This window comes from Ctenopharyngodon idella, chromosome 22, assembly GCF_019924925.1.
Source record: "Ctenopharyngodon idella isolate HZGC_01 chromosome 22, HZGC01, whole genome shotgun sequence".
NCBI classification, from domain to species: domain Eukaryota; kingdom Metazoa; phylum Chordata; class Actinopteri; order Cypriniformes; family Xenocyprididae; genus Ctenopharyngodon; species Ctenopharyngodon idella.
The window spans coordinates 27,995,078-28,021,984 of NC_067241.1; the positions used below are offsets into that span (position 1 = coordinate 27,995,078).

Consider the following 26,907-nt stretch of genomic DNA (forward strand, 5'->3'; position numbering starts at 1 on the left):
ATCATGGATTCTATCAAATACCAACAGATAAAAAATCAAAACCTGACCGCTTCTGCTAGAAATCCAATAAAATGGGCCGTGATTGGATCTTCCATCAGGACAATGATCCAAAACAAACATCAAAATCAACACAAAAATGTGTCCCTGCGCACAAAATGAAGCTTCTGCCATGGCCGTCTCAATTCCCTGACCTGAACCTTAAAGAAAATGAGTGGAGTGAGCTGAAGAGAAGAAGCACCAATATGGAGCTGGGAATTTGAAGGATCTGGAGAGATTCTGTATGAAGGAATGGTCTCTGATCTCTCATCAGGCATTATAGGTGAAGACTCAGAGCTGTTATCTTGGCAAAAGGAGGTTGCAAAAAGTTTTGAATAAAAGGTTGCCAATAATTGTGGCCAACGTGTTTTGGAGAAAAACATTTATTTCATAATGTGATTTTCCCCCCACTTTCAATTCTTTTCCTTCAATGAAAGGTTAGATTTTTGCTAATTTTATGAATTAAAGATCAAAAGCATAAACAATGCAGATTTATTTTTATAGTCATCTTTGATCATATTTACCAAGGGTGCCAATAACTCTGACCACCACTGTATAAATGGACCGTTGTAATGCTCGGAAACATTGACTTACAGTGGGCATTACATGGGTATCGCAATGGATAAATCTGTTGGTAATTGCATAAATAGATATTACTGCGCCAGGTTGTAAAAAAAAAAAAAAAAAAAAAAAAAAAAAAAAAATTGGGCTACCTAATATTCATTGCAAGTATAGGACTAGAGAATATGTATAGCCTACAGTAGCTAGTCTGACATCAAAATCACACGGAAGACTCAAAGGCAAAGCGACAGTTTCTTCAGAAACACAGAACAAAGGCAGGTGCAATTTGGAAACAAGGTGAGGCATGAGGCAGAGGAAGGGTCTATGAACGTCAGGAATAGGAGGGGTGTACCGTGTATTTCACGAGCATCGCATTGGATGTGGAGGCAGGAAGGTGTGAGCGCTGCGCGCGCTGAGCTGCTGTAAATGTGTTGCTGTAGTTGAGCGAGCTTCAGTCAGTCAGTCACCTGCCGTCATTGTTTATCCGGTCATGGACTAGTGGAGTAGTTTGGCACATGACGGAGAAGAACAGGAGCCACAGTTGTTTTTCCAAGCCAAAGGACTATCTACCTCGCTGCCTTCGCAAACATTGTTAGAGTAGCTGGCATTCGTTATTTATGTTTATTTATATTTATTTATAACCCGCGCGTTTCGTATCTACACTGCACTGAATTTAGCGCCCCGATGCTTTTACATCAGTTCGTGAATGGGACGTTGGAAACGATGTATCCCAGTATTCAGAAAGACACGACTTTCACCAAGATCTTTGTCGGCGGTCTGCCGTATCACACCACGGACGCGTCGCTCCGCAAATACTTCGAGACTTTCGGCGACATCGATGAAGCCGTGGTAATAACGGACCGACAAACGGGGAAATCCAGAGGATATGGCTTTGTAAGTACAAATATCTTATATCAGTTGTTGTTGTTATTGTTATAAATGTTTAAATAGGCTAACTCTCAACAGCTTGTAAAATTAACGCGAAGAACAACACTTTGTCTTTGTTGGGTTTTACTCCACTCAGTCCGTCCAAATTTACTCTGCGCTGCGTTTAACTAGTATACTATAAGTATACTATAAGTGTGCGTTTAACTAGTATAACTATAAGTATGTACACTATATCGGCTGTGTTAGTTATTGTCATGGAAGTTTAGAAAACAGATTTGATCGTACAAAGAATAACAAACGCGACGTTGAGTTTGTGTGCTTGAGCGGTTGTGGACTGACTCTTGAATGAATTGTTCTTTAGAGTCGGACCGTTTCAACGTATCCTACTCACTGACTCAATGAACCAGTAAACGTTTCTAAGGACATGTCCGACCCGTGATGAGCCAAAAAGTGGGCTCGTAGTACTAATAACTAGTACTACTACTAATAACTAGTAACTAATTTGTTTTCGACTTTTGCATGACAGCTTTTTATCAACACGCATTTTTGACATAAAAGAATCGTTTAATTCGTTCTTTCAAACGGCTCTTTGACGAACTGTCCAAATGAACCGATTCACAGAAGTGGGTCGAACTTCACTAGAATCTATCGCTCGCGCGGTCTCCAGGTGACAAAGCAACCGTCGCGTGCCGTTGGCGCATGTCTTTTGTTACAGTTCTGAGGAACAAAAGCCAGCATAGATCTAACATAGAAACTCCTACAGCACAATGAACTGCATGTTTGAGCTCCAACATGGCTCTAAATTGCCTTAAAGCATATCCTAGAAACAAATGATGATCTGTAAACTTATTATGAGCCCTTTTTAATAGGCCTAAATGTTTTTCCACCTAGTCCGATTTAGTGCTGAAGGATCTTAAATGTAATCCTTAGATATTGAGAGCTTTTCAGGGGCACAATATGTTCTTACATTGCATTGCTCCACAAGTGTGTGTGGGTGTGATGTTGAGAGAGTCACATGTGGGACCATAAGTGGATTATTTCTAAAAAAGCATGTCATCAATTATCTTCTTAGCCTCTTGGATGAAGTTTGAAGGCAGGGTCTCAGATTTTTGTGAAGTGGCCCTTTTTAAATACTTCTTTTAAGCTTTGTAAGTGGAAAGCGTAGTCCGGTCCAAGGGTTTATCTGCTGTGATATGCTGCAAAGCCAACCTCTGCTCACTTAATATGGAGGTTATGAGGGCCCCGGAGGAATGGCCCTATATAGGGGGAACCATTTCATAGTTCCTAGAACTATTGGCTGAAGTACCCGGATTTTGCCGTGTTCGCACCGCAAGAACTAGGAACGATTCCGGGTATCTTGCCTTTACTGTAACTTAGGGATGCATCAATATGAAAAACTTGGCCAATAACGATAACCGATAATTCTTTATATTTGAAAGCCGATAACCGATATATTGCCCGATAAATCTAAATGTAACTTTTTATATATAATTTTTGAGAGCCTAATTACGAAAACATTAATTTTTCGCATTAATGGTTTGGAGCGTGTATCAAACTGTCAAAATCACGTGATTTCAGTAAACGAGGCTTCGTTACGTCGTAAGTGTTTCGAAATTTCAATGGTTCACCACTGGGGGGCGTGACTTTGGCAGAAATTTCATTTTTGGATGAACTAACCCTTTAAACCTTGTGGCAGTTACATGGTAAATTGATGTTATCAGATCAGATGATGGTATTTATATTACATCTGATAATGTAATATAATATAATATAGTAATATTACACATTACCTTATTTAATTCATTTACATCAATGAATTAAAATCAGCTCAACAAATTCTACCAGGATGTAAATGTTATTATTTTTTTATTATTTTATTTACAAATATAATTATTCATATAATTATCTAAATGTTTTACATGAAAGTAAAAGTTCTTTTTCATTACAATTATTTTACAATGCAAACTTCTCTGACCTGTCTTCCACATTTTATAAAAGTACGATGTAATATCTATATTTTTTCTTTTGGTTTTTGGGGTGAAATACGATCTGCACGTGTTGACAGGTTTTGTGAGTTTCGCTCAAATAGATCTCTTTCTCTTTTTCTCTACTATCGTCTGTGTTCACTGGTTCAGAACTGTATCGTGGTTTGCCTTCAAAAGCAGTTGGAAAGCACAGATAAGGCTGCACAGTTTCACTTCATGCTCTTTTTTTTTTTTGGCACATCGTCTGCTAAGGTGTAAACATGTACATTAGATAAACCAAGGGAGTGAGAAAGGGAAGGAAGTAAAAGAATTAAACTCTATGAGAGAGCGACAAATTTTGGTGGCTTTGTCATGAATGATAGTCTTTAATATGCTGGCTGATACACTCCCAGTGTGGGAGGCCTCGTCTTAATAGCTGTATTCTAGAATAAGAAAAAAGAGGGAGGGTTACCAGAAGAGTTCCCAGAAGATTACAACACAACATTAATGTTTTCCCAACATGCTCACTGAGGCTTGTCGCCTCATTTGCTAGCCTCGTTTTGTGACTACTGAGATAATAACATGGTGGCAGCTATGAGTGTGTGTGTGCTTGTTTTGTTCGTGTTCAGTCTGAGGCGCTCTCCACACAAGGGCACTACAGAAATGAAGCGTACACTCTGGTGTTTACCTGACAGAAACCAGATCCCATGAATTCTCTTCCTAACCGCTCCGCTACTGCTCTGGCTGTATTTCTAGTTCCACCAGCCCTGGGGAACACAGCTGCCACTGGGTCTCCACAGGGTGGGGCGTGTGTGTGTTTGTGCAGTCATGACCAGGCAGCCATGAGCAGCTCAAACCTAATATTGCAATATTGCAGCCTGCTGGAAGAGCATTTGTCACAGAGACCCGAGCTGTGAAAACAAGTCAGCAGTTAAGGCTGCTTAACCGACTCACTAAAACACCAATAAACCTCTTCTAGTTAGGCAAACTGGCATGATATTAATGCCATGCTTGTTCTTTTAAGATGAATTTAGCAAAGATTTAAATGTGTTTTTTAAAAGCCTATTTTTTGGCAAAAAAATGCACATTAATTAGACAGTAGAACAGTATTTTTGATAAAACAGTATCAGTTGATAAAATGAACTGCATTGTACTCCATATTGGTACATCATGTCAGAGTTTATTATTGCATAAAGTTCTATAAAATCATTTCAAAGAGGTTATTTTTTCTTTTTAATTCAGTTCAAGTTTATTTGTATAGCACTTTTCACAATACAGACATGTTTCAAAGCAGGTTAACAGAAATATGTTTCACTGTTACAGTCAGGAAGTATTCCGTTATCAGAATACTTATAAGGATGACGTAAGATGTTATCAAGGCTATTTGGGCTGAATTTATGGGGTTTGTAAGTGAGTTTATACATTTTGGCAGAAAACAATTTTATTCATTCATGTATATGTATACATATATATGTAATGCTGTCAATCGATTTAAAAAATGAACTAATTAATCACAATTAATTGCAACTTATATATATATATATATATATATATTAAAAATATATCTAAAATATTAAAATTTGTAATATATGTTTATATTGTAATACATAACACACACATTGAATCTCCAAATTAATGTAGAAACAACATAGATGGTATATATATATAAAAAAAATAAGTTTTTGTTTTCATTGTTTTCGACCCATGTAACCTTGTATTTTAATAAATAAGGCTGTTATGATACCAACATTTTACATACCAGAGAACTTTCACAATTCTCAATTCCAATTTTTATACCATAACAAAAACTACTAGCCTAACTAATATAAAGTTAAATTATTTTAAAAGTAATCAAGTCAGTAATAAAATAAGAACAAATAAATAAATTGCAAGCAATAGCACAAATAAATACAATAGAACAAAGATACAAATGAAATAAACAGTGCTTTAAGATTTTTAGGTATGTCTAACATTCAGGTAAGAAATACTATAGAAATTGAATAAAGTAATCAAATGTAAAATACCACTGCATAGTCTTCACTGTATAAATTAAATATGTATTAATCATTATTAAAGCAACAAAAGTTATTCAGTGAAGAGCAGTGAGAGATTTTTCTTTTGTTCTTTGATAAATATTAATGGCAGACTGCTGCAGGTTTATTAGGCTGCTGTCACTTTAAGAGCTTATGCACATATGACACAGATCTGACATGCATCCGATGTTCTCCTTAGGTGTGTTCGACTTGAAGTGGCGCTGCGCAGGCCGATCGGAGTATGACATCAAGGTACCGCGAAAGCGATTAGAGAGCAGACGACTCTTTAAAACTCGCTTTAAAATCACTCTCACGGTACCTTGATGTCTGCGCAGCGCCGCTTCAAGTCGAACACACCTATTGTCTCAGCCTCAGATGTCACACCCACAGACAGTTGGCTGAACGTCTGATGCATATGGCACACAAAATTGGAAACACTTCAGGAATTTCAAAGTCTTCATATGATTTTCCAGGATTTCCGGGGGACTTGTGTTTTGTGTTCTTTAACGATTCACTGGAAACTGCAAACCCCTTTTTAACTAATTTAAGACTGTGCTTATGAGGATACAGGCGTTTTGACATCATCTTGTGTGTTTTTGTCCATTCAAGTGCAATAAGACTCGACAGAGAACTCAAATCAGTACTGGCACACTGTCTGAAGCTGCTTTCTGTGCTTGTATCGGGTGTGAGAACATAGAGAGCCACTTCACAGACAGCGTACCAGTACTGAATTGAGTTTCACGCTTTTCACGCTTAAGAGCATGTAAATGAATGATGGCTGATCATAGGATGCATGCGGACTATCCTTGGTTGGCTGCTCTCTCGCATTGCAGAGCTGGTGAGCGAAACCCAGATAGCATGATCATATACTATAACATTAGCCAAAGGATGGCAGAAAAAACAAACAAACAGATGCTGCGTTAAACACGTTAAACAGAAAATATTAATCACGGAAATTAACATGTTAATTTTCACAGCCCTAATTTATATATATCAAAAACTCTGTCACTCTGTCACCTCACATCTTTGTTTTTATTAAATTCAGGTAGAGGGTTTAATGCTGAATCAAATGTTCCTTGATCTTTTGAGTTAAACGAGTTTGATCCTTTAAAACATATAGGACCTCAAAATTTCCTCTGTTGTCCAAAAAATGGATTTATGGAGACTAAACTGCAAAATCAAATTGTTCTGAATTTAAAATGAAACTAATAACATAAAAGACATGATAATTGCTCAGTGCTATTACTTATTTCACATATAAAGGACGTGTTTCTTAAAGGCACAGCGATCAAAAATAGACTAATTCTAAGGCTCAAATAGAGGTTGAAAATGGTCATAGAATTATAAAATAATATTTAAAAAAAGGTTAATGACAATAAAATAAAATAAAATAATATGACTACTTTAAATTTCAAATTAATTAGCACGGCCAATAAATTACACTCATTCATAAGCTTGTGTCTGTATTTTAAATCTCTTCTTTCCTTTTCAGGTCACAATGATAGATAAAAGTGCAGCCGAGAGAGCTTGTAAAGATCCCAACCCTATTATTGATGGACGCAAAGCTAATGTCAACCTGGCGTACCTCGGGGCCAAACCACGCAGCCCACTGACAGGTAAATACCAGACATAAGCCTTAAACCTGTTCAAAGTAGGGTACTTATCTTTCAAATCCTGAAGTTAACTATTGTTCTCTCACCTTTAAATGTGAAGTATATAATTTATGCACAACAGAAATGCAAAATAATGCCTGTTTTCAAACTGGTTTTCCGAACCCTCCCCCTCTCTGCCACTGGTCTGTCACACACATAAGTCCGCCCCAAACTCACACGATTGGCTGAGACAGTGTTGCCACATTGGGCTGGTCAGGATATTTAAATGAACATTTCACTGTTTTGATAGTCATTTATTTTATTCTACTGTATAAGAAATTATAAACTTCCCCTTTAAGAAATGAATGAAGTTCTTCTGCCCTTATATGGTAAAGTAATTGTTGCAGCTTTTTCTTGTTGACATTTTCGCTGTGGATGATTCATATTGGCAAAACTATTGTATGTTTTCATCATATCATGCCCTCAGTATCATTATAGTGTTTGCACTCTGCACAAATATACTATACACACACACACACACACACACACACACACACACAAACTCACACTTATTTTAACGGGCTGTTTGACGCCTGTCGAGAATTTACTGCCATCCTACATTTGCATCTATGCATGTGTGTGAATGTGTTAGCAGAAAGTGATATTTGTTCACTCAGCATGTCTGTCTGTACGTTCAACCTCCAACTTTGCATTTCTCTCTGTGTGTGTGTGCGTTTTGTGGCTAATATGTCAGAAAAGAGGAAGGGTACTGTCAGGAGAACTTAAAGCATGTACACCTGTCCTAACACACCATATTCACACAAGAACAGAGGATCTTTTGGCCTCTGGTCTTGTTTTCATCCAAACTTGTCTGAAACGGCAGTCCTGTCTCTCGTTCTCTCCTCTGCTGTTGTAACCATTGTCATGTGACTCACACTTCGGTTTACTGTTTTTTGGGGGGAGGGGGGTTCAGACTATGTTACTCTGGGAAACATATTGTTCATGTGCTTTTTTATATAAAGGTCAATGATAATACTTGAAGAACTTAAACCAAAATTAGAAATAATTATGTTTCATTTTTTCATCTAATATTTAGAATAAGAATTCTGAGGTATAAACTCAATTTTGAGAAAAAATGTCAGAATTGCAAGAAAAGAAGTCAGAATTGAGATATAAACTCTGAAACTGAAGTTATCACACAATTCTGATTTTGCAAAACTTGCAATTGTGAGTTTATAGCTCCGAATCCTGACTTTATAAAATGCAATTGTGAGTTTAAATCTCGCAATTGTGAGAAAAAAAGTTAGAATAGTGAGATAAAAAGTCGCAATTACCTTTCTTTTTTTTCTTTTTTTTTTTTACACAATTACAAGGGACTCACAAACAACTATCGCAAAACATGAAAACAGTCAGCTGAGGATGGTTTTGCAGACTGTTAGAGTTGGAGAATGACCAATTGCTGTTTACATTAATGTTTAAATTAAATAAATGACATTAAAATTCAAAGAAATCACTTTGGTAATCTAAAATACTTTTCAGATGTAACTGTAATTTGATTACCACCCATTTAAAATGTAACTGTAATGAAATACAGTTACTCAAATTTTGTATTTTAAATACGTAACTAAGTTACATGTACTTTGTTACTCCCCAACCCTGTATGTATAAATATATATATAATATATATATATACGCCAGCATTTTTGATCATTTTCACAAAACGTTCATGGCCCCAAGAATATATATTCTTGGGGCCATGAACGTTTTGTAAAAATGATCAAAAATGTTGGAGCTATTGTATACTGGTGTATTTAAGCCATGTTCTGTATGGATTGCATTTTTAATGTATTTTTGAATAACATCATTCCAGACACATACATTTATGTCAAGTCATTGACCCATGTTTAATGGACATAGAATAAAGAGCTTTATTGATAGACAGAGAAACACAAGTTAAGTTACGTTCGCCATAAGGTTTGTGTAAAGGGTAAAGTGTGTTTATGCAAATGCTGCAGTGCTGTAAGAAGAGGCAGTTGAGCATGGCGGCCGTGTGTGTGTGTGTGTGTGTGTTGAATGGGCATCCAGGCGAAAGATGTTTCTGATCTGTGTCTGGGCAGATACACTGTTGTGCTGGAGAACAGACAGCCTGGAGTTTTTCACATGAGTGACTTCATGAGAGCGTACAGACAGGATGAGAGGAAAAAAACAAAGAAAAAAACAAAAGTGCATATTGGGTGAATGGAGAAAATGACTGCCAATTAAAGCCTAAAGAGTGTGTGTTTGTGGAGGACACAGAATTATAAACATGCATCATATGCAGGGCAAGAAAAAAATTGGAAAATGAATGATTCAAAGAACAAATGTCCAGAGATGATGGTGAAATAATTATGTAGCGTTTGTCATTGGTTCCATTCAATTTCTGCTATTTAACAAACAAAACTTAATTCACTGCCAAAATGTTTGTTGTCTGGGTTCAAAATGTTAAATGAAGCAGTGATTTAGTTTGTAACCAACAAAAAGCACATGTAATGGACTTAGTGGGAGTCTAATGGGGTAAGACATTTCAGGTGGTTTAAAAGCAGAAATGTGCAGCTAGTATGTTTGTTATAGTATTTATTAATGGTCAACCAATATGTGTTTTTATGGCTAATGCTGATATCTTAGAGAGCAGGGTGGCAGATGGCTGATGATATCACGTAATTCAAAAATAGTAAATAACATGCTGCACTGAAATGTATTTTGCATAATATTTAATGAATTAGAAATCAATAGAAAAAAGGAATCAATATCAAAAAAGTCTCATAAATTTATTAAATATAAGTATTAAAGAAAACAAACTAATGAAGATGCAAAAAGTGAACTCCTGTATGTCTGTGCTCAGGTGCTGTCAAAATAAAAGTCCTATTTCTGACACTTATCAGCCAAAAAGAAAAACTAATTAAAAAAAAAAAAAAAAAGCCAAATATATCAGTCTCATTATATTTCAGGTGAGTTATTTCAGCTGCAGAGTTGACTAAATCATCCTTTTAGTTGTGGGACTAGGCTACTGTTTAGGCAGATGAATCTCTGGTTATGTTGTTTATAACAACCCCTTTATGGTGTCCTTGGGTTTTTATATGGCCATGATAGATTTTGAACTGACATGGTTAATAGTAATTTTATCTCACTAGTTTCATGTTAACACGAATAATGATTAGGTCTTGTGGCTATATTTTCCAAATAGTGTGTATTTTAATATGCATTGCCATGTCTTGTCCCATAAACTTCCATTCTAAGTGCATTATTGTACAAACAATGTTTGTTCATTTTTACAAACTGAAGAATAAGGTGAAAGTATTTTCTGTTGTAATTGACATTATGCCATTGAAAGAGCTTAATTTCAAATCTGGAACATTCCTGTAAAGGCCATGACACACCAAGCCGACGTAAAAGAACTAGTGGCGACGAAAGCCAAATGTGTTGTTGCCTCGTGTCGGCTGCGTCTCAACCAAAAAGCTGTGCTTGAACACACCAAAAGGACTACAGGCGACTGTCAACTAACATGTGCGTTCTGCACCTGCGTGTAAAGAAATAACTGTCTATAGCAGCAGGCATCAAGGTTCGTCATTCAAAAGGGGAAACCAAAACTAAGACTGCAGATATACAAACCGTAAAAAAACTTAATTCCAAGTGGCTCATGTTGTTATGTTAAATATTCACATATTGGAATGCTCAGGTAAGCTGGTGTAAAATTATAACGGACATCTATCTGCGCTGACTTCTTTGCTTGCTTTTATCACTTTCGCTTTTATTTTCATGCACTGACTCATACGCTAATGCCAAGTTTACACTACAGGATTTTAAGCCCGATTTAAGCCCGATTCGCAAGTTAACGAGCTCGCCGACAGGTCGGGCTGTGATCGGGGGAAAATCAGCGGGTGATCGGCGCTCACCGATCTTTATGTGTGAACTACTCAACAACGCATCAAAGAGGCTCGCTGACGCGTCGCTGACACCTCGCAGACGCCAGACAAATATCTAGCATGCTAAATATCTGGAGCTGTCGGCCAACTCGATATCCTGTGGTTTCACGTGTCGCGAGGCAAAAGCCAATGAAATATACACTGATGTCTATGGAAGCAGCAATAACAATCCATTCAAATATAATTTGCCCATGTTTATTCATATCAGATACACATTGTGTAAGTAACTATAAATCTCACTCACTCTATTGTTCTCCCAGTTCACCGGCCACATGTATTTCAGGACAAATGGATGAATTAATGTTATATATTAAGATCAAGGTCATTATATAGGTTTTAAAACTACAAAACACTCACTTGCACATATTTGAGAATCGGAATATGAGATAGTTGATCACATGGTGAGAAAAGCAATACATCTGTCATACAGTGTGGCCGGCTGGCCGCGGTGTGTCATGTGATAACCATGACGCATCGTCATGGAAACAATAAAGGGAAACGTTCTAAAATAACAGTCGCCTTAACTCTGGGAGGTCAGCCAGAACGTTTTAAACTTATGTGTGAAAGGGTTATTTTAATTTTAATTAAATTTAATTCAAAATTTAATCTAATGTCCTCCCAACATCCATTTTCAAATAAAGTCATTGGGTGACAGTTGTCATCAGCTCATGTAGTGTGTAACCTCCTGTTGCAGATCATTTACACAGTGTGAACACCACAACGACTTAAAGACTCCACAGCAAGTCACGTAGTCTGAACAGCACAGCGATCTGCCGACGTTTAAAGTCCTGTAGTGTAAACTTGGCTTAAAGTGAACAGCCAATCAGAGTTCTCTCTCACACAGATGGCCCGACGGCAATTCAGCATGCTCAAACGGCCAAAATACCCCAGACGATGTCCAACTAGTGCCAATGGTGATGAACACACTGCAAAAACTGGGAAAATATAGCCGACGTTGGCCGACCGTCGGCTTGGTGTGTCAGGGCCTTAAAAGAAATAGTTCTCTTAAAATAAGAAAATTATATACTCACCTAACCTGGAATGTTTTTCTCAAAAACCTTAATTTCTTTTTGACTGAAGTAAGAAAAACATGAGCATCTTGGATGACATGGGGGTGAGCAAATTATCAGGAAATTTTAATTCTGAAGTGAACTAATCCTTTAACATTAAATAAAGCAGATAAACATTACCTGAGATTATCATTGCCATACTTTTTCTAGTCATGATGTCACAGAAAAATAGAAACGTTTCTGAAATAGAATCGTTGCGTGTCGCCGTCGCGACTAGACACGACAAAAACTCTGATTAACATGGAAAAGATACCTTTTATGGCGTGTTGTGACATCGAGTCTGATTAGGACATGGTGTAAGGATATTTTGAAAAATGTGTCACCTGTTTTTGTCCACAAAATCAAGTCAATGGGGTTCAAAACAACTTTTTTTTCACTAGACATCTTTCAAAATATAACCTTTTGTGTTCCACGAAATAAAGAAAGCCCTACGGTTTGGAGTGACATTAAACTCTGTCATCATTTACTCGCCCTCATTTTTGGATGAACTGTCCCTTTAACTCTCAAGACACTGGTCGTTCAGTCTGTTGTTTTTCTCTTGTTGTCACAGGATACTCTACTGGAGTACAGCAGGTTCATCCAGCCCTGATCCAGAGGCAGTATGGGTAAGCATCTCTTCTCATTTTGCTAACGTCAGGGGTGAGCGAGGACCGTTTGTGCATAAATAACATGAATTCCTAGCGTGACCCTTTAGAAATAGTCCTGTCAAAACTACAGTTTCATTTAGCCCAAAACTGTCAGTTATTCTTAATCTGGCGTCTTCTGCTCATATATCCCGTTTCAGCTCGTCTCACTCCCCGTAAACCTCAGATCTCAGGACATGAGCTGTGAACGTCAGTGCAGCTCTTCCTCAGCACCATTTGTCATGTGTTTACAGTGCTGGCTGCTTTTCTCTCTGCTGTTTATTTTCATCTCTCTCTCTCTCCTAAATTCTCTCTCATACTGTCAGTGACACTGTCTCGGTTTCTCCTTTTTACAACTGTTCCTGTTTCTGTATTTCCCTCTTGGTTTCTTTCTATCAGGGTTTCTCTTTCTTTTACTTTCTCAACTCTCGGTCTCTCTTCCCTATCCTGTTTGACCTGTTTGTCTGTCAGTTAGGTCACCACCTGCCTCAAGTCTACTAACCAGCCAGGTGTTATGCAAAACAAAGCTTGATCTCTCTCTTTCTTTGTTTATCCCACCCACACACATACTCTCAAACATCTGAATCAAATTTTTACCTTTAAAAACAGTTTAAAGTAATAGTTCATTTAAATAATGTCATTATTTACTCAGCCACATGTCATTCCAAACCTGCAAGATTTTGGTGTTTCTACACAAAAAGTTTTATAGCAGAATCTTTCCATATAACAGTGACATAGTGACCCTTTTATGACATTTATTGTACTTTTCATGCTTTTTGGAGCTTGACAACTGTCACTGGATAGAAGGAACTGCAAAAATGTTCTTAATTTCTATGGAAATATAGCATATTTTCAATAATAACAATAACACTAATAATCTATGTCGTTTAGATGTTTGGGGTCCTTAGGAATTGAAGAAATTAATAGTTTTATTTAGCAAGGACACATGAAACTGATCAAAAGTGACAGTAAAGATGTTTATAATATTACAAAAGATTTCTGTTTCATATAAATGCTTTCTTTTGATCTTTTATTCATTATAAAATCCTGAGGAAAAAAAAAACGTATCATTGTTTCAGCAAAAATATGAAGCAGCAGAACTGTTTTCAACATTGAAAATAATCAGAAATGTTTCTTGAGCATCAAATATTTTATTTTATTTTATTTTATTTTATTTTATTTTATTTTATCGTGTATATCTTGTATTTGTGGGGGGATTTTATTGTAGGCCTATACATTTTTTATATCGATACTTTGGTCCAGGTTTACAGCAGATGAAATTTAGCTCTGTAGCTAATTCTGGGGCAGTTTTTTTTACCGTCCATTGTCCCTGTCAAATAAAGAATTAAATAAATAAAAATAAATAAAATCATCATATTAGAATGATTTCTGAAGGATCATGTAACACTGGAGTAATGATGCTGAAAATTCAGCTTTGCATCACAGGAATAAATTATATTTAAAAATATATTTGCATAGAAAACAGTTATTTTAAATTGAAATAATAATTCACAATATTACTGTTGTTACTGTATTTTTTATCAAATAAATGCAGCCTTGGTGAGAGAGACTTCTTTCAAAAACTTTTTAAAAAATCTTACCAACCTCAAACATTTGAACGATATTATATTACAACAATAAGAAATATAAAACTAAGTATTTGGTCAATATGTCAAAAAAAAACAAAAAAACATGGACTATTGGACACAGTCAATCTTTCTTGTATCAGAATTAAATGCAAATACAATTCAATCACTACCTGAATTTTTCTGATGTGAATGAGGTTGTAACTCTTGTAAATAACCAACCTCTGTGTGTTCAGAACAAGATTTAGCGCTCACTAGGAGTGTGTGTGTGTGCTGTAATTAGACGCTGTGTGTACATAGTGTAGCCCATTTGTCTTTTTTATCCTAAAGTCGAGGGTCTTGTCCATATCGGTGGGGGTCTCTATTTAAACTTACTGTCTGAGGGTTAGCCTTTGGTTTGAACAGGTGGCTTGTACCCATTGTGGGTCTGTTTGCATTGTTAGTTAATAGTGTTGTACTGATTAACCCCAATCATTAACTTCTTTTTTGACATGGCCAATGCTAATTATGAAAACCGTATTAGAAATTAACTTAACTGCACTATAGTAAATCGCCAACAAACAGAGAAGTCCTAATACAGTATGTTCGCTATGAAAGTGTATTTGACCAATGGCTAACAGTTAGCATATAGGCTCCGATATACTCACAGTGAAGTCCTTTTTCGCTTATAACTTATGAACAAAAAGAAGTTTGAAATACTTTTGCATAGATTACTGTTAGCGAACATCCGGTTTAGATGAATATGTAAATATGTGCTGCATGCTTACCTTGCAATAACAAAATTTAAAAAAACAACAAAAGACAGCAGTGAGAAAACAGTAGTTAAGAAAGCATCAGGTCATAACGATGTGGATATGTTTGAACCAGCAATTCAGTGCTCCAGTCAAGTCACGTTAATTTACATAGACGTTTATTTACAGTATCTCTCAGAAGTGAGTACACCCCTCACATTTTTGTAAATATTTTATTATATCTTTTCATGTGACAACACTGAAGAAATGACACTTTGCTACAATGTAAAGTAGTGAGTGTTCAGCTTGTATAACCGTGTAAATTTGCTGTCCCCTCAAAATAACTCAACACACAGCCATTAATGTCTAAACAAAAGTGAGTACACCCCTAAGAGAAAATGTCCAAATTGGGCCCAAAGTGTCAATATTTTGTGTGGCCACCATTATTTTCCAGCACTGCCTTAACCCCCTTGGGCATGGAGTTCACCAGAGCTTCACAGGTTGCCACTGGTGTCCTCTTCCACTCCTCCATGACGACATCACAGAGCTGGTGGATGTTAGAGACCTTGCGCTCCTCCACCTTCCATTTGAGGATGCCCCACAGATGCTCAATAGGGTTTAGGTCTGGAGACATTCTTTAGCAAGGCAGTGGTCAACTTGGAGGTGTGTTTGGGGTCGTTATCATGTTGGAATACTGCCTTGTGGCCCAGTCTCCGAAGGGAGGGGATCATGCTCTGCTTCAGTATGTCACAGTACATGTTGGCATTCATGGTTCCCTCAATGAACTGTAGCTTCCCAGTGCCGGCAGCACTCGTGCAGCCCCAGACCATGACACTCCCACCACCATGCTTGACTGCAGGCAAGACACACTTGTCTTTGTACTCCTCACCTGGTTGCCGCCACACATGCTTGACACCATCTGAACCAAATAAGTTTATCTTGGTCTCATCAGACCACAGGACATGGTTCCTTAGTCTGCTTGTCTTCAGCAAACTGTTTGCGGGCTTTCTTGTGCATCATCTTTAGAAGAGGCATCCTTCTGGGATGACAACCATGCAGACCAATTTGATGCAGTGTGCGGCGTATGGTATGAGCACTGACAGGCTGACCCCCCACCCCTTCAACCTCTGCAGCAATGCTGGCAGCACTCATACGTCTATTTCCCAAACACAGCCTCTGGATATGACGCTGAGCACATGCACTCAACTTCTTTGGTCGACCATGGCGAGGCCTGTTCTGAGTGGAACCTGTCCTGTTAAACCACTGTATGGTCTTGGCCACTGTGCTGCAGCTCAGTTTCTGGGTCTTGGCAATCTTCTTATAGCCTATGCCATCTTTATGTAGAGCAACAATTCTTTTTTTCAGATCCTCAGAGAGTTCTTTGCCATGAGGTGCCATGTTGAACTTCCAGTGACCAGTATGAGAGAGTGAGAGCGATAACACCAAATTTAACACACCTGCTCTCTATTCACACCTAAGACCTTGTAACACTAACAAGTCACACGGGGAGAGAAAATGGCTAACTGGGCCCAATTTGGACATTTTTACTTAGGGGTGTACTCACTTTTGTGGCTAGCGGATTAGACATTAATGGCTATTTTGAGGGGACAGCAAATTTACATACAAGCTGTACACTCACTACTTTACATTGTAGCAAAGTGTCATTTCTTCAGTGTTGTCACATGAAAAGATATAATAAAATATTTACAAAAATGTGAGGGGTGTACTCACTTCTGTGAGATACTGTATATATAGGGTTGGGCTCATTACTCATTACAACTTCAATTTCTACTATAAAGCAGCTCTCCAGCGTATTCAAGTTTTTACTCAAGTCTGACCTCGACGGATCGAACAGAGGAAATGAACTGGAGAAGATTTCCACGTCCAAGAAGGTGGAGCCTCGGAGCCAAACCCACCTATTACATAATCACCACGGACCAATGGTAGTTCAAAGATTTAACAGCCAGCGTGAACTCGGCCAGAGTTTTCTTTAATGTTCAGGTTAGCAAGCTGTTTTGAACAACAAATGAACTTCGTTTTTTGCCTGATTTTTGTTTCTAATGATGACACACTAGTTCGTTCTTTGATTTCGCTTAAAGTATATTGGGGCCTGATGATATTGTGACACTGAGGAACTAAACTAATATTAAAAACCCAAGAATGTAAATTCTGTCATCATTTACTCATCCTCATGTCGTTAGACTCCATTGACTTTTATTGTATGGACAAAAACACTTTTCATACAGGTTTGGAGCGACATGAGTTTGAGTAAATGATGAATTTTCATTTTTCAGTGAACTAAATCTTTAAGGGATCTACAGAGATTTTTGGTTCTGATGATGTTTGCTGATTGGGATTTGAGAGTATTCGCTCAGAACAAAGCATCCATTGTCAGTTTTGCTATGAATGAGACGTGCGTTGGATTATCACTACTCAGTTAGCTTAGTTAGTGAGTTGTATGCCCTTGTTGAGAGGAAGATGGCCGGGTTGGCACTCTCGCCATCTGTTGGCTGGCATTAGAGGGATTTTTTCGTCTGGGGAATAGGGTGTTGGTGTTGGGGGCCTTCTGAGGTAGGAGGCTTTGGCAGGGTGCTAGAGATGGGGATTATAGAAGTGGAGGGTGCTGCTAACAAACCCCCTGTGGTTGGGGGTTGGGTGTTGGGTGTTGGCGAGCACACAGCATTGTGGGAGGTCTGCAGGTTTAGGGAGCTCTGCTGAACTAGCAAAATGAGGATCAAACTACTTGAGCATCTGAGATACACATACACACATGTCTCTCTTACATCGTCAGCTTGTCATATGCCCCGAGCCGAATATATTCACTGACATTTGACCTTTATCACATTTTTGGCAACATTCACACCACTGTACCAGCAAGTAGCCATGTGACATTGTTGATAATATTGTATTTATGGTTTAAGATGCATAATTTCTTATTAGATTTTTAATTTTCACTTAATCATATAAGCTACTGTTCAGAAATTTGTGGTTGGAAATATTGTTTAAAATGTCTTTTATGTTCACCAAGGATAATGTTATCCCATGAGTATTAGTATGTATTTTTACATACGAATAGAACTTAAATTCTTCTGTGCACCTCATACAAATGTATTATATACGGCCAGAGAGGACTGCGACACATCTTCATTTGAACTACTTTTGTTACCTCTTTTGACATTTTTGCAATAAATAAAATATTGTGATTCCACTTGTCTGTTATTAATGGAAGCTTGTTTCCCCCACTGAATTAAAACAAAAAAACAAACAAACAAAAAAAAAAACAGGTAATTGCGACTTTTTTCTTACAATTTTTTTCTCAGAATTGCAAAAAATAAACTCACAACTGTGAGTTATAAAGTCAGAATTGCGAGCTATAAACTCGTAATTCTAAGAAAAAGTCAGTCTTTTTTCCTCCGAATTGGACTTTATAACTCGCAATTGCGAGTTTATATCTCACAATTCTGACTTAATTTCTAGCAATTGCAAGTTTATATCCTGCAATTGTGAATTTATAACTCGAAATTCAGATTTTTTTATTTCTCGCAATTGTGAGTTATGATATATAATATATTAATTACCTTTTTATTTTTTATTTAGTGGTGGAAAAAAGCTTCCATAGTTATTTTTTTATTCATAATTGTACATATTTTTAAGAAATCATTATGGATAGGTTTAGAGGTAGGAGTGGGATTAGCGGCTCAAAATATCTTTTTAATGCTACAAAAAGTGTTATTTTTTATCATTTCTGCCCACTGGGTTTGAAATATTGTACATTTCAGCATCTATCCAAACATATCTGAAAATTTTGTTGTCTGTATCTGAAAATGTTACATATTGATACTTGCATATTACTGTAACAATGAGACAAGGCTGCCAAGGCTGCATTTATTTGATCAAAAATACAGTAGAAACATGAATATCATTAGTGAATTATAGTGAAATATTATTACAATTTAAAAAAACTGTTTTCTATTGTAATATATTTTAAAATGTAATTTATTCCTGTGATGTCAAAGCTAAATTTTCAGCATCATTACTCCAGTCTTCAGTGTCACTATGATGGATAGAAAGTTCAAAAGAACAGAATTTGTTTGAAATATAAATCTTTTGTTACATTTTAAATGTCTATACTGTCACTTTTGATCCATTTAATGCCTTGTTGCTAAATCAAGGTATTAATTTCTTTCAAAAAATATTTTAATCTATTTTCAAGAAAGATATAAGTATTATTTATTTTTCACATTTTTTATGTTTAGGGTTATGCATATTCATGCCATCAATGTCATACAAGAACTCATTTTAGCAGTTCTACATTTAGTAAGTGTGATGTGACACGGGTGGCTCTCGCCCAAATTGCCCCTTCACTAATTCGGCAGTAATTTAGTGATTCTACTGTTTGTTTCTGTATTTGCCTGGTAAGACATGACCTTTAAAACCCCCTCTGTCTCTCTGTCTCTTCCTGTCTCTGCCCTCACCCAACAGCTGGAGCTGCTAAAAGTGATATTCTGCTCTGGGCACCTAAGATCATTCGTCCTTCCTCTTTGTCATCATAATTTGCTCTCCCTTCCATGTCTCTTCTTTTCATTTCTCTTTGTGCTTCTGTTCTTTGTCGCTCTCATGCACAGGCACTTTTAAAAAGACTTCCCGCATCCCCACATCAACAGAACCACCAAAATAAATTACAGATCTCAAACTTACTAAAATGTACTGAACTAGCTATATCACAGCGGTTTCGAATTATTCAAATGACTCTAAAAAATGCACAAAAAAATGTAGAATAGGGTTTTGTTTCAATCCATTGGTTGATGATTGGATGGAGGCAGATCTGAATATGAGCTTGCAGTCGATTGTAAGAAAGGGGAGGGTTTCAGTGGACTAAAAGATTTGCATACATCACCAGAGAGAAGTCTGCCATTTCACCGGAAGATCTAGTTACATTTTGATTGAAAATTCTGCAAGAAAAAATAAATAAATAATATACATTATATATATATATATATATATATATATATATATATATATAGATAGATAGATATAGATATAGATATATAGATAGATATATAGATAGATAGATGAATTGTTCTTAACATGTATTTTAATAACAGATAGGCCGAATTTCCATTTCATGCCAACTTTAAGGTATCCTATAGATCTGGTCCCTAAGGCTGTCCCAAAAGACACTTTAGACCACTTTAATTTAACAATTTTACCCAGTATTTGCATGTGAATTTTTATGCTTATTAGGGAGTCATGCTGTTAGCTTAGCAACATGCTAACACCAAAAGCTATTGAAATTAATTGATAGTGAAGTCTATTTTTTATGTGGCGCGCAGAGTTCCAAATCGGTCACTAATGAGGTTACAGCTTTGTGAGAAAGCTGCCTATGAGCAGTGTTTCTCAATCAAGTCCTTGAGTACACCAGCATTGCACATTTAAGGCCCTGTTTACACCTGGTATTATGATGTGTTTTGGTCAAATGGATCACAAGTGGAAGATTCTAAATGTAACAGAGCGGGCAGTTCAAACCGGAGGGGCTACATAAATACAGGTGTAAACGGGTTCTAAAATGTTTTGAGCTTGTCAACTTTCGACCACTTCCAGAGGTAGTCAAAAATGCATTTGACTGGATTGCTTTCATAGTGTAAACACTCATGTGGTCGAATGTGTTCGAACAGCCACAAAAGACCACCTACTCTCCGAACTACTGACTTAATGCGTAAACATTATGGGAAGCACGCTAGCCAGACGGACAAACTTTGTTGGCTGGAGACCCAAGTTTGGTTTGAAGATAAAAAATGTACCAAGCACAATGTTCTCTCACCATTCCTGATTTCTAACGCACACTCACAGTGTTCGGCCGGTTTTGCGGCTGTCAGAGCAGGCTGTTAACCTCTGTTGTATGTTTTTCCGTCGTCTCCAGTCACGTTCATATGTGAATTGCACAAGCTTATTTTGTCCATTAGATTGAAAGATCTGAAAAAAAAAAAAACATACATTTACCCGCCCATAGACCCTCCCCTCAAAGAAATCAGGACAGAAGTGGTGGAAAGTGGACAAAAGAGATGGATTAAAAATGTGTCTCCCTCGTCTACTTGTAATCCAATCGACCAAAACACATCTCAATACCAGGGGGAAACAGGACCTAAAAGTCACAATGTAACGGAAGTAGCGACAGATTTTTTTCCGATATTGTGATGTGCATCCGAGTGAAACAGATTATATTAAAAAAATCTTTTAAAAAATGTGGACTTTTTTTCTATGCATTGGTTGGTAATTGAATCGAGGCAGATCTGAACATGAGCTTGCAGTCGATTTTAAGATGGAGCAGGTTTAAGGTCTTGATATACTTAAAGCAAAATCTGAAAACAAACTGATCATTCCCAAGCAATGTTTGTTTAGAGTTTGTTTCTAGAGATCGAAACAGCTTGCCAAAATGAACTTTCCAGAAATGTTTGCTCCAGCTGCTAAACACCTTCAAACTACCAGTAGTCTGTGGCAATTGAGTAATAGTTCAGTGTATTCTTGGATCAACCATACTAACATTGGTTAATAAAGTGAGATTAAATACATAAAGTATATTTGTGTAATTTAACATTTAATTATTACAGGTTTGCATAATATTCTGAGTTTGCATTTCACTGTTTTTATTCATTTTGAGGAATACCTCAAAATGAACCTGTTTTTGTGCAAGTGAGATGAGTAAATGCTCACATTTAGTCTAGAACTACAATAACCATCATGTTTACATCATGTAACATCACCCTGCACTTACTCACAATTTCTCTCAACATGGTGACAGGAGAGCTGTCAGTCAGTGAATGGGAAAACAAAGTAACTTGCATTACTTATTTGAAAAAGTAACTCAGATATTTTGTTGTAAATGTAAAAGTAATATATTACTTTACTAGTTACTTTAAAAAGTAATCTGATTATGTAATTCACATTACTTGAAATGTGTTACCCCAACACTGCAAGACTGACACTGTTTTTTCGTGTTTAACACTGTAAAGCTGCTTGCTGACAAATGGAAAAGTGAGTATATCAGAGCCTTTAAGCAGGATAAATGATTGGAGAAGTCTGGCATACGTCACCAGAGAGAAGTCTGTCATTTCACCAGAACATGGAGTTACAGTACATTTTGATTAAAAATTAAAAGGTCAAAAAACAAACAGAAATTAAACATATGCATGGTTGTATCTTTTTACAATAAGGTCAAAAACTTATATTTAGAAAATAGATTGAGCACATTTCTTTTTCATTTCATGCCGACTTTAAAACGCCTAATTTTTTAATCAGCTCATTTATAAAGGCTCCAAGACCTAATAAGGTCAAATAAAGATTAGAAGGCAGCTGTCTATGTAGGCAGCACACTAGGTTTTGGAAGATCTAAAGACACACTCATTTTCAGCTAATTTGTAGCAATGGGTTTGCCCTACTTTGTCAGTCCTCACACCCTTGTCAACTTTGGTCTTCTTTATTTTGCCTTGTCTCTCTCTCTCTCTGTTTCTCTCTCTCCTCTTCCTTGTCTCTCTCAATGCCTCTATTTCCCTGTCTGCATTAGCATTTGCTAGGATGAATAGGGTCAGTAAGGACGGCAGACTCAGTTGATTTGCCTACTCCACAAAGCCACTGTCAGTCCCTATAAATCATCCTTCAGCCCAGGACGGCAACAAGGGAATGGCAGACGAATGACACTGCAGCTGTGTATGTGTATGTATGAAAGGAAGTGTATGCTGCTGCAGATGTGTGAGTGTGTTTGTCTGTGTATGAGGATGTTGCCGGGTTTGTGTTTTCAATATTTTGAGCTCAGTGTTGGCGGCCCCTCTGGGTTCCTCTTTGTTTTTGAGGGTGTTTCATGGGTCTGATGTAGCCTAGCCTGAGCTGTGGGTAGCAGCCTCCGGTCTCTCTCTCTGTAGTGCTTCAGTTTTCTGTGATGTTTGGCCATGGTATCATGAGGCAGAAACTTATAAGACACATTAATGAGGTCAGTGAGCAGGTCAGTTGGCACAACGGAGTATCTGCACTTAGAATACACTGTTTACTCATGTTACAGCTACATTACACTACTGTTCAAAAGTTTAGGGTCAGTAAGTTTTTTTTTTTTTTTTTTTTTTTTTTTCTTGAAAGAAATTAATGCATTAAATTGATCAAACGTGATAGATAGTAAATACATTTATAATGTTACAAAAGATTTCTTTTTCAAATAAATGTTCTTTTGAACTTCATATTCTTCATATAATCCTGAAAACAAATGTATCATGGTTTACACAAAAATATTATTATTATTATTATTTATTTACAGTGTAGTACATTGTCCATGAACATTTTTACAGTGTAGTAGTTGACTGAAATGGTTTTTAATGGTCAACACCCGTACTGGTATAAAGAGAGCTGGGTGGCTCTTTTTGTTGAGATTGTTGAGCTGACGCTAGACATAACCACTTCTGTTACAAGCAGTTAGGTACAGTACATTTCCAGTTCAATGATGAATATCAAAATGGCCAAATATCGACTAATTAGTTGGCTTAGCAGATATAGCTGTCTCTCACTAGAATTAATCAAATAGTTAACAGTAGGGCTGGATGATTTGGGGGAAAAAGTGGGGGAAAACCTTTTCTGGATAAAAATTGTGATTGCGATTTAAAGGATTAGTTCACTTCAGAATTAAAATTTCCTGATAGTTTACTCACCCCCATGTCATCCAAGATGTTCATGTCTTTCTTTCTTCAGTCAAAAAGAAATTAAGGTTTTTGAGGAAAACATTCCAGGATTTTTTTCCATATAGTGGACCAATGGGTTGTTTTCAGTGCAGCTTCAAAGGGCTGTACACGATCCCAGACGAGGAATAAGGGTCTTATTCAGCGAAACGATTGGTCATTTTCTAAAAAAAATAATAATAAAAATTGATATACTTTTAATCACAAATGCTCGTCTTGAACTGCTCTGCGATGCGCCACTCATTACGTAATCACGTTGGAAAGGCTACGCATGACGTAGGCAGAAGTACCGCGGTAGGGCGAAAAACTCCATCTCATTTTCTCCTCCAACTTCAAAATCGTCTGACATCGTTTTACTTTTTTTTTATGTTTAAAGGGCATTTGACTTAGTCTTTGCATGTTTGCTTTGTAGACACTTGCTCGGTACTTCCACTTACGTCATGCATGGCCTTTCTAACGTGATTACGTAATGTGTGGCGCATCGCAGTGCAGTGCAAGATGAGCATTTGTGGTTAAAAAGTATATACATATATATATATATTTTTTTTTTTAGAAAATTACTGATCGTTTCACTAAATAAGACCCTTATTCCTCGTCTGGTATCATGTAGAGTCCTTTGAAGCTGCACTGAAACTGCAATTTGGACCTTCAACCCGTTGTACCCTTGTGAAGTCCACTACATGGAGAAAAATCTTGGAATGTTTTCCTCAAAAACCTTCATTTCTTTTCGAATGAAGAAAGAAAGACAAACATCTTGGATGACATGGGGGGTGAGTAAATTATCAGGAAATTTTAATTCTGAAGTGAACTAATCCTTTAAAATCCAACTTTTAAAAAATCCAGGTGTGCTGTGCTTGCTTATAGGGCAGGATTTGGCAAAGATTTTGTATATTTAATATATCAATATGGCTATAAAATAATAATAATAATTATTATTATTTACAACAATATAAATACCTAATCTCAGAGCAGATGCAGATAGAGTTGGTGAGGAGCAGCATTTACTGTGAATCGAGCCATTCTGAGACACTGCAAACACTGGTGGATCATGAACTGCTCCCGTGTAAATGAACACAGTGCCACGCTTCACTCTGAAACACACAGCGCATATATTTAATCACAGCCTTTGCGATTTGATAATTGCACTGTTGCATTTCCTTTTTACTTTTCTATCAGTCATGCAGCCCTAGTTAAATAGTTAACTCTCTCTGTTTCTCTTTGCAGACTCAGCCAGCCATATGTTTACCCTCAGGCCTTCCTACAACCCAGTCTGGTTCTGCCCACACAGGTCACCTCCTCCACCGCCACGACCCCCTACCTTGACTTCAGCACTGCCTACAACCAGTACGCCTCATCGGCCTTTGAGCAGTATCCCTACGCCCCCTCGCCAGGCTTCCTGAGCTACATGTACCCGCCGGGCACCCCCGGGCCCTCCTCCGCCACCTCCACCCCTCTCTCTGTCGGAGGCACCCCCACCGCAGCCTTCATCCAGCTTCCTCCTCATCAGCTCCAAACCGACCGCCTGTAGAACAGGCTACAAGGACCGACCGAGTATGCTGAAATTGCACTAGAACATCATCATTATGGGACAGGGAATTGTGACATCATCAGCCTGTGACTGGGGTCGCATACAAAGGGCTTCGAGTTTTTCTGCTTTTCATTATCCCTCAGTTAATGTACTTTTTCTCTGATTGGTTACTCTTATGATTAATTATGATATTATTCTCATTATTGGTAGAAGATTGTTGAAGAACCAATATTAGATGAATAAATGGTGGATTGCAGGGATTGCAATTCAGATGGATCCAGTGAATAAGAAATGACAGGTTATACATTCATTACCGTTCAAAAGTTTGGGAGCAGTAAGCTTTTTTAATGTTTTTGAAAGAAGTCTCTTATGCTCACCAAGGCTGCATTTATTTACATTTTTACATTATTACTATTAATTTAAAACAACTGTTTTCTATTTGAATATATTGTAAAATGTAATTTATTCCTGTGATCAAAGCTGAATTTTCAGCATCATTACTCCAGTCTTCAGTGTCACATGATCCTTCAGAAATCATTCAAATATGCCGATTTGGTGCTCAAGAAACATGTTGTAAACAGTTGTGCTTGATATTTTTGTGGAAATGTGATACTTTGATAAATAGAAATTTCAAAAGAACAGCATTAATTTGAAATCTTTTGTACCTTATAAATGTCTTTACTGTCACATTTGATCAATTTAATGCACGCTTGCTGAATAAAAGTATTAATTTCCGTCAAAAAAAGAAACATACTTAATCTAAACTTTTGAGCGGTAGTGCAGTATACTGCTTATAAGAATGGCAGTTTTTTTAAGGTTGGATGTTGTGCACTTCTGCAGGAAGATCTATTCAGCACAAAGCCTTAGAGACTTTCTCCTTCCTTTTTTCTTTTATAGCTGTTCTTATGACACAAATGTGCTTCCCTCTCCCTGAGCAAAAATATGTGAAATTTTAACAAGAATTTTTCAAGAATAGATAACTTTTCTAGAAATGTAGCATTGCATAGAATTTGTAATTCTGCTTATCACTGTGTATCGCCTCTGTCAAAGGTCTCTTCAATTCCTGTAGTTCCTCATTCCTTAAGATAGATTGTTACATTAATCCATCATTCAGTAACACATGGATTCAAGATGCGCTATAGCTCACCTGTGAATAATCATGAGGAAATAGACATTGAGTATTAAGCATATTTTAATCCTGTCTTATACGTGATGCTTTTTAGACTGTGTTTTGGTCAATATTTACATCTTCTGAAAGGACAAAAAAAAAAAAAAAGAGTATTGTGACAAATGTCAGTGGTTGCCATTGGTATCGATCCACAAATGACACTACAGGACAAAATGCCAGCATGAACATGCAGGAAAACATGAGAAAAGTCTTGATTTAGGGGACGTTTGGACAGCACAAGACGATATATTGCCAGGACAATCTGTTTGTTTTCACGAGAACAGTGTTGTCAATCTACCCTGCGACACTCAACTCAAAATATGAAAATACCTTACAGTGAAAGCCATAAGACCAGAACATGCAAAACAAGTAATAAAGTCATTTACAAAACTGAGCTTCATTGATGTGATTTTGATGTTTACATATGTTTGGCTTCACTGTTCCAATT

The 26,907-nt window shown here is 37.0% G+C and overlaps 2 protein-coding genes across 2 annotated transcripts in view; both read left to right on the forward strand.

Annotated features, from left to right (window-relative positions):
- The window catches only part of si:ch211-117c9.2 (solute carrier family 26 member 6), a 211,994-nt gene that overhangs the window by 29,569 nt on the left and 155,518 nt on the right, over positions 1–26,907 (forward strand).
- Positions 1,048–26,853, forward strand: rbm38 (RNA binding motif protein 38). Its single transcript, XM_051879426.1, has 4 exons — positions 1,048–1,491; positions 6,975–7,098; positions 12,657–12,711; positions 24,988–26,853. The coding sequence occupies exons 1-4, from the start codon at positions 1,282–1,284 to the stop codon at positions 25,289–25,291; spliced, it is 693 nt and encodes a 230-aa protein (XP_051735386.1). The 5' UTR covers positions 1,048–1,281; the 3' UTR covers positions 25,292–26,853.

What these genes read in the sequence shown, in the direction of transcription:
- rbm38 (XM_051879426.1), top strand. Translation starts at nt 1,282, where the DNA reads ATGCTTTTACATCAGTTCGTGAATGGGACGTTGGAAACGATGTATCCC. An exon ending in AATCCAGAGGATATGGCTTT is followed by an intron (nt 1,492 to 6,974) that starts GTAAGTACAAAT and finishes TTTCCTTTTCAG; the next exon opens with GTCACAATGATAGATAAAAG. An exon ending in ACCACGCAGCCCACTGACAG is followed by an intron (nt 7,099 to 12,656) that starts GTAAATACCAGA and finishes TTGTTGTCACAG; the next exon opens with GATACTCTACTGGAGTACAG.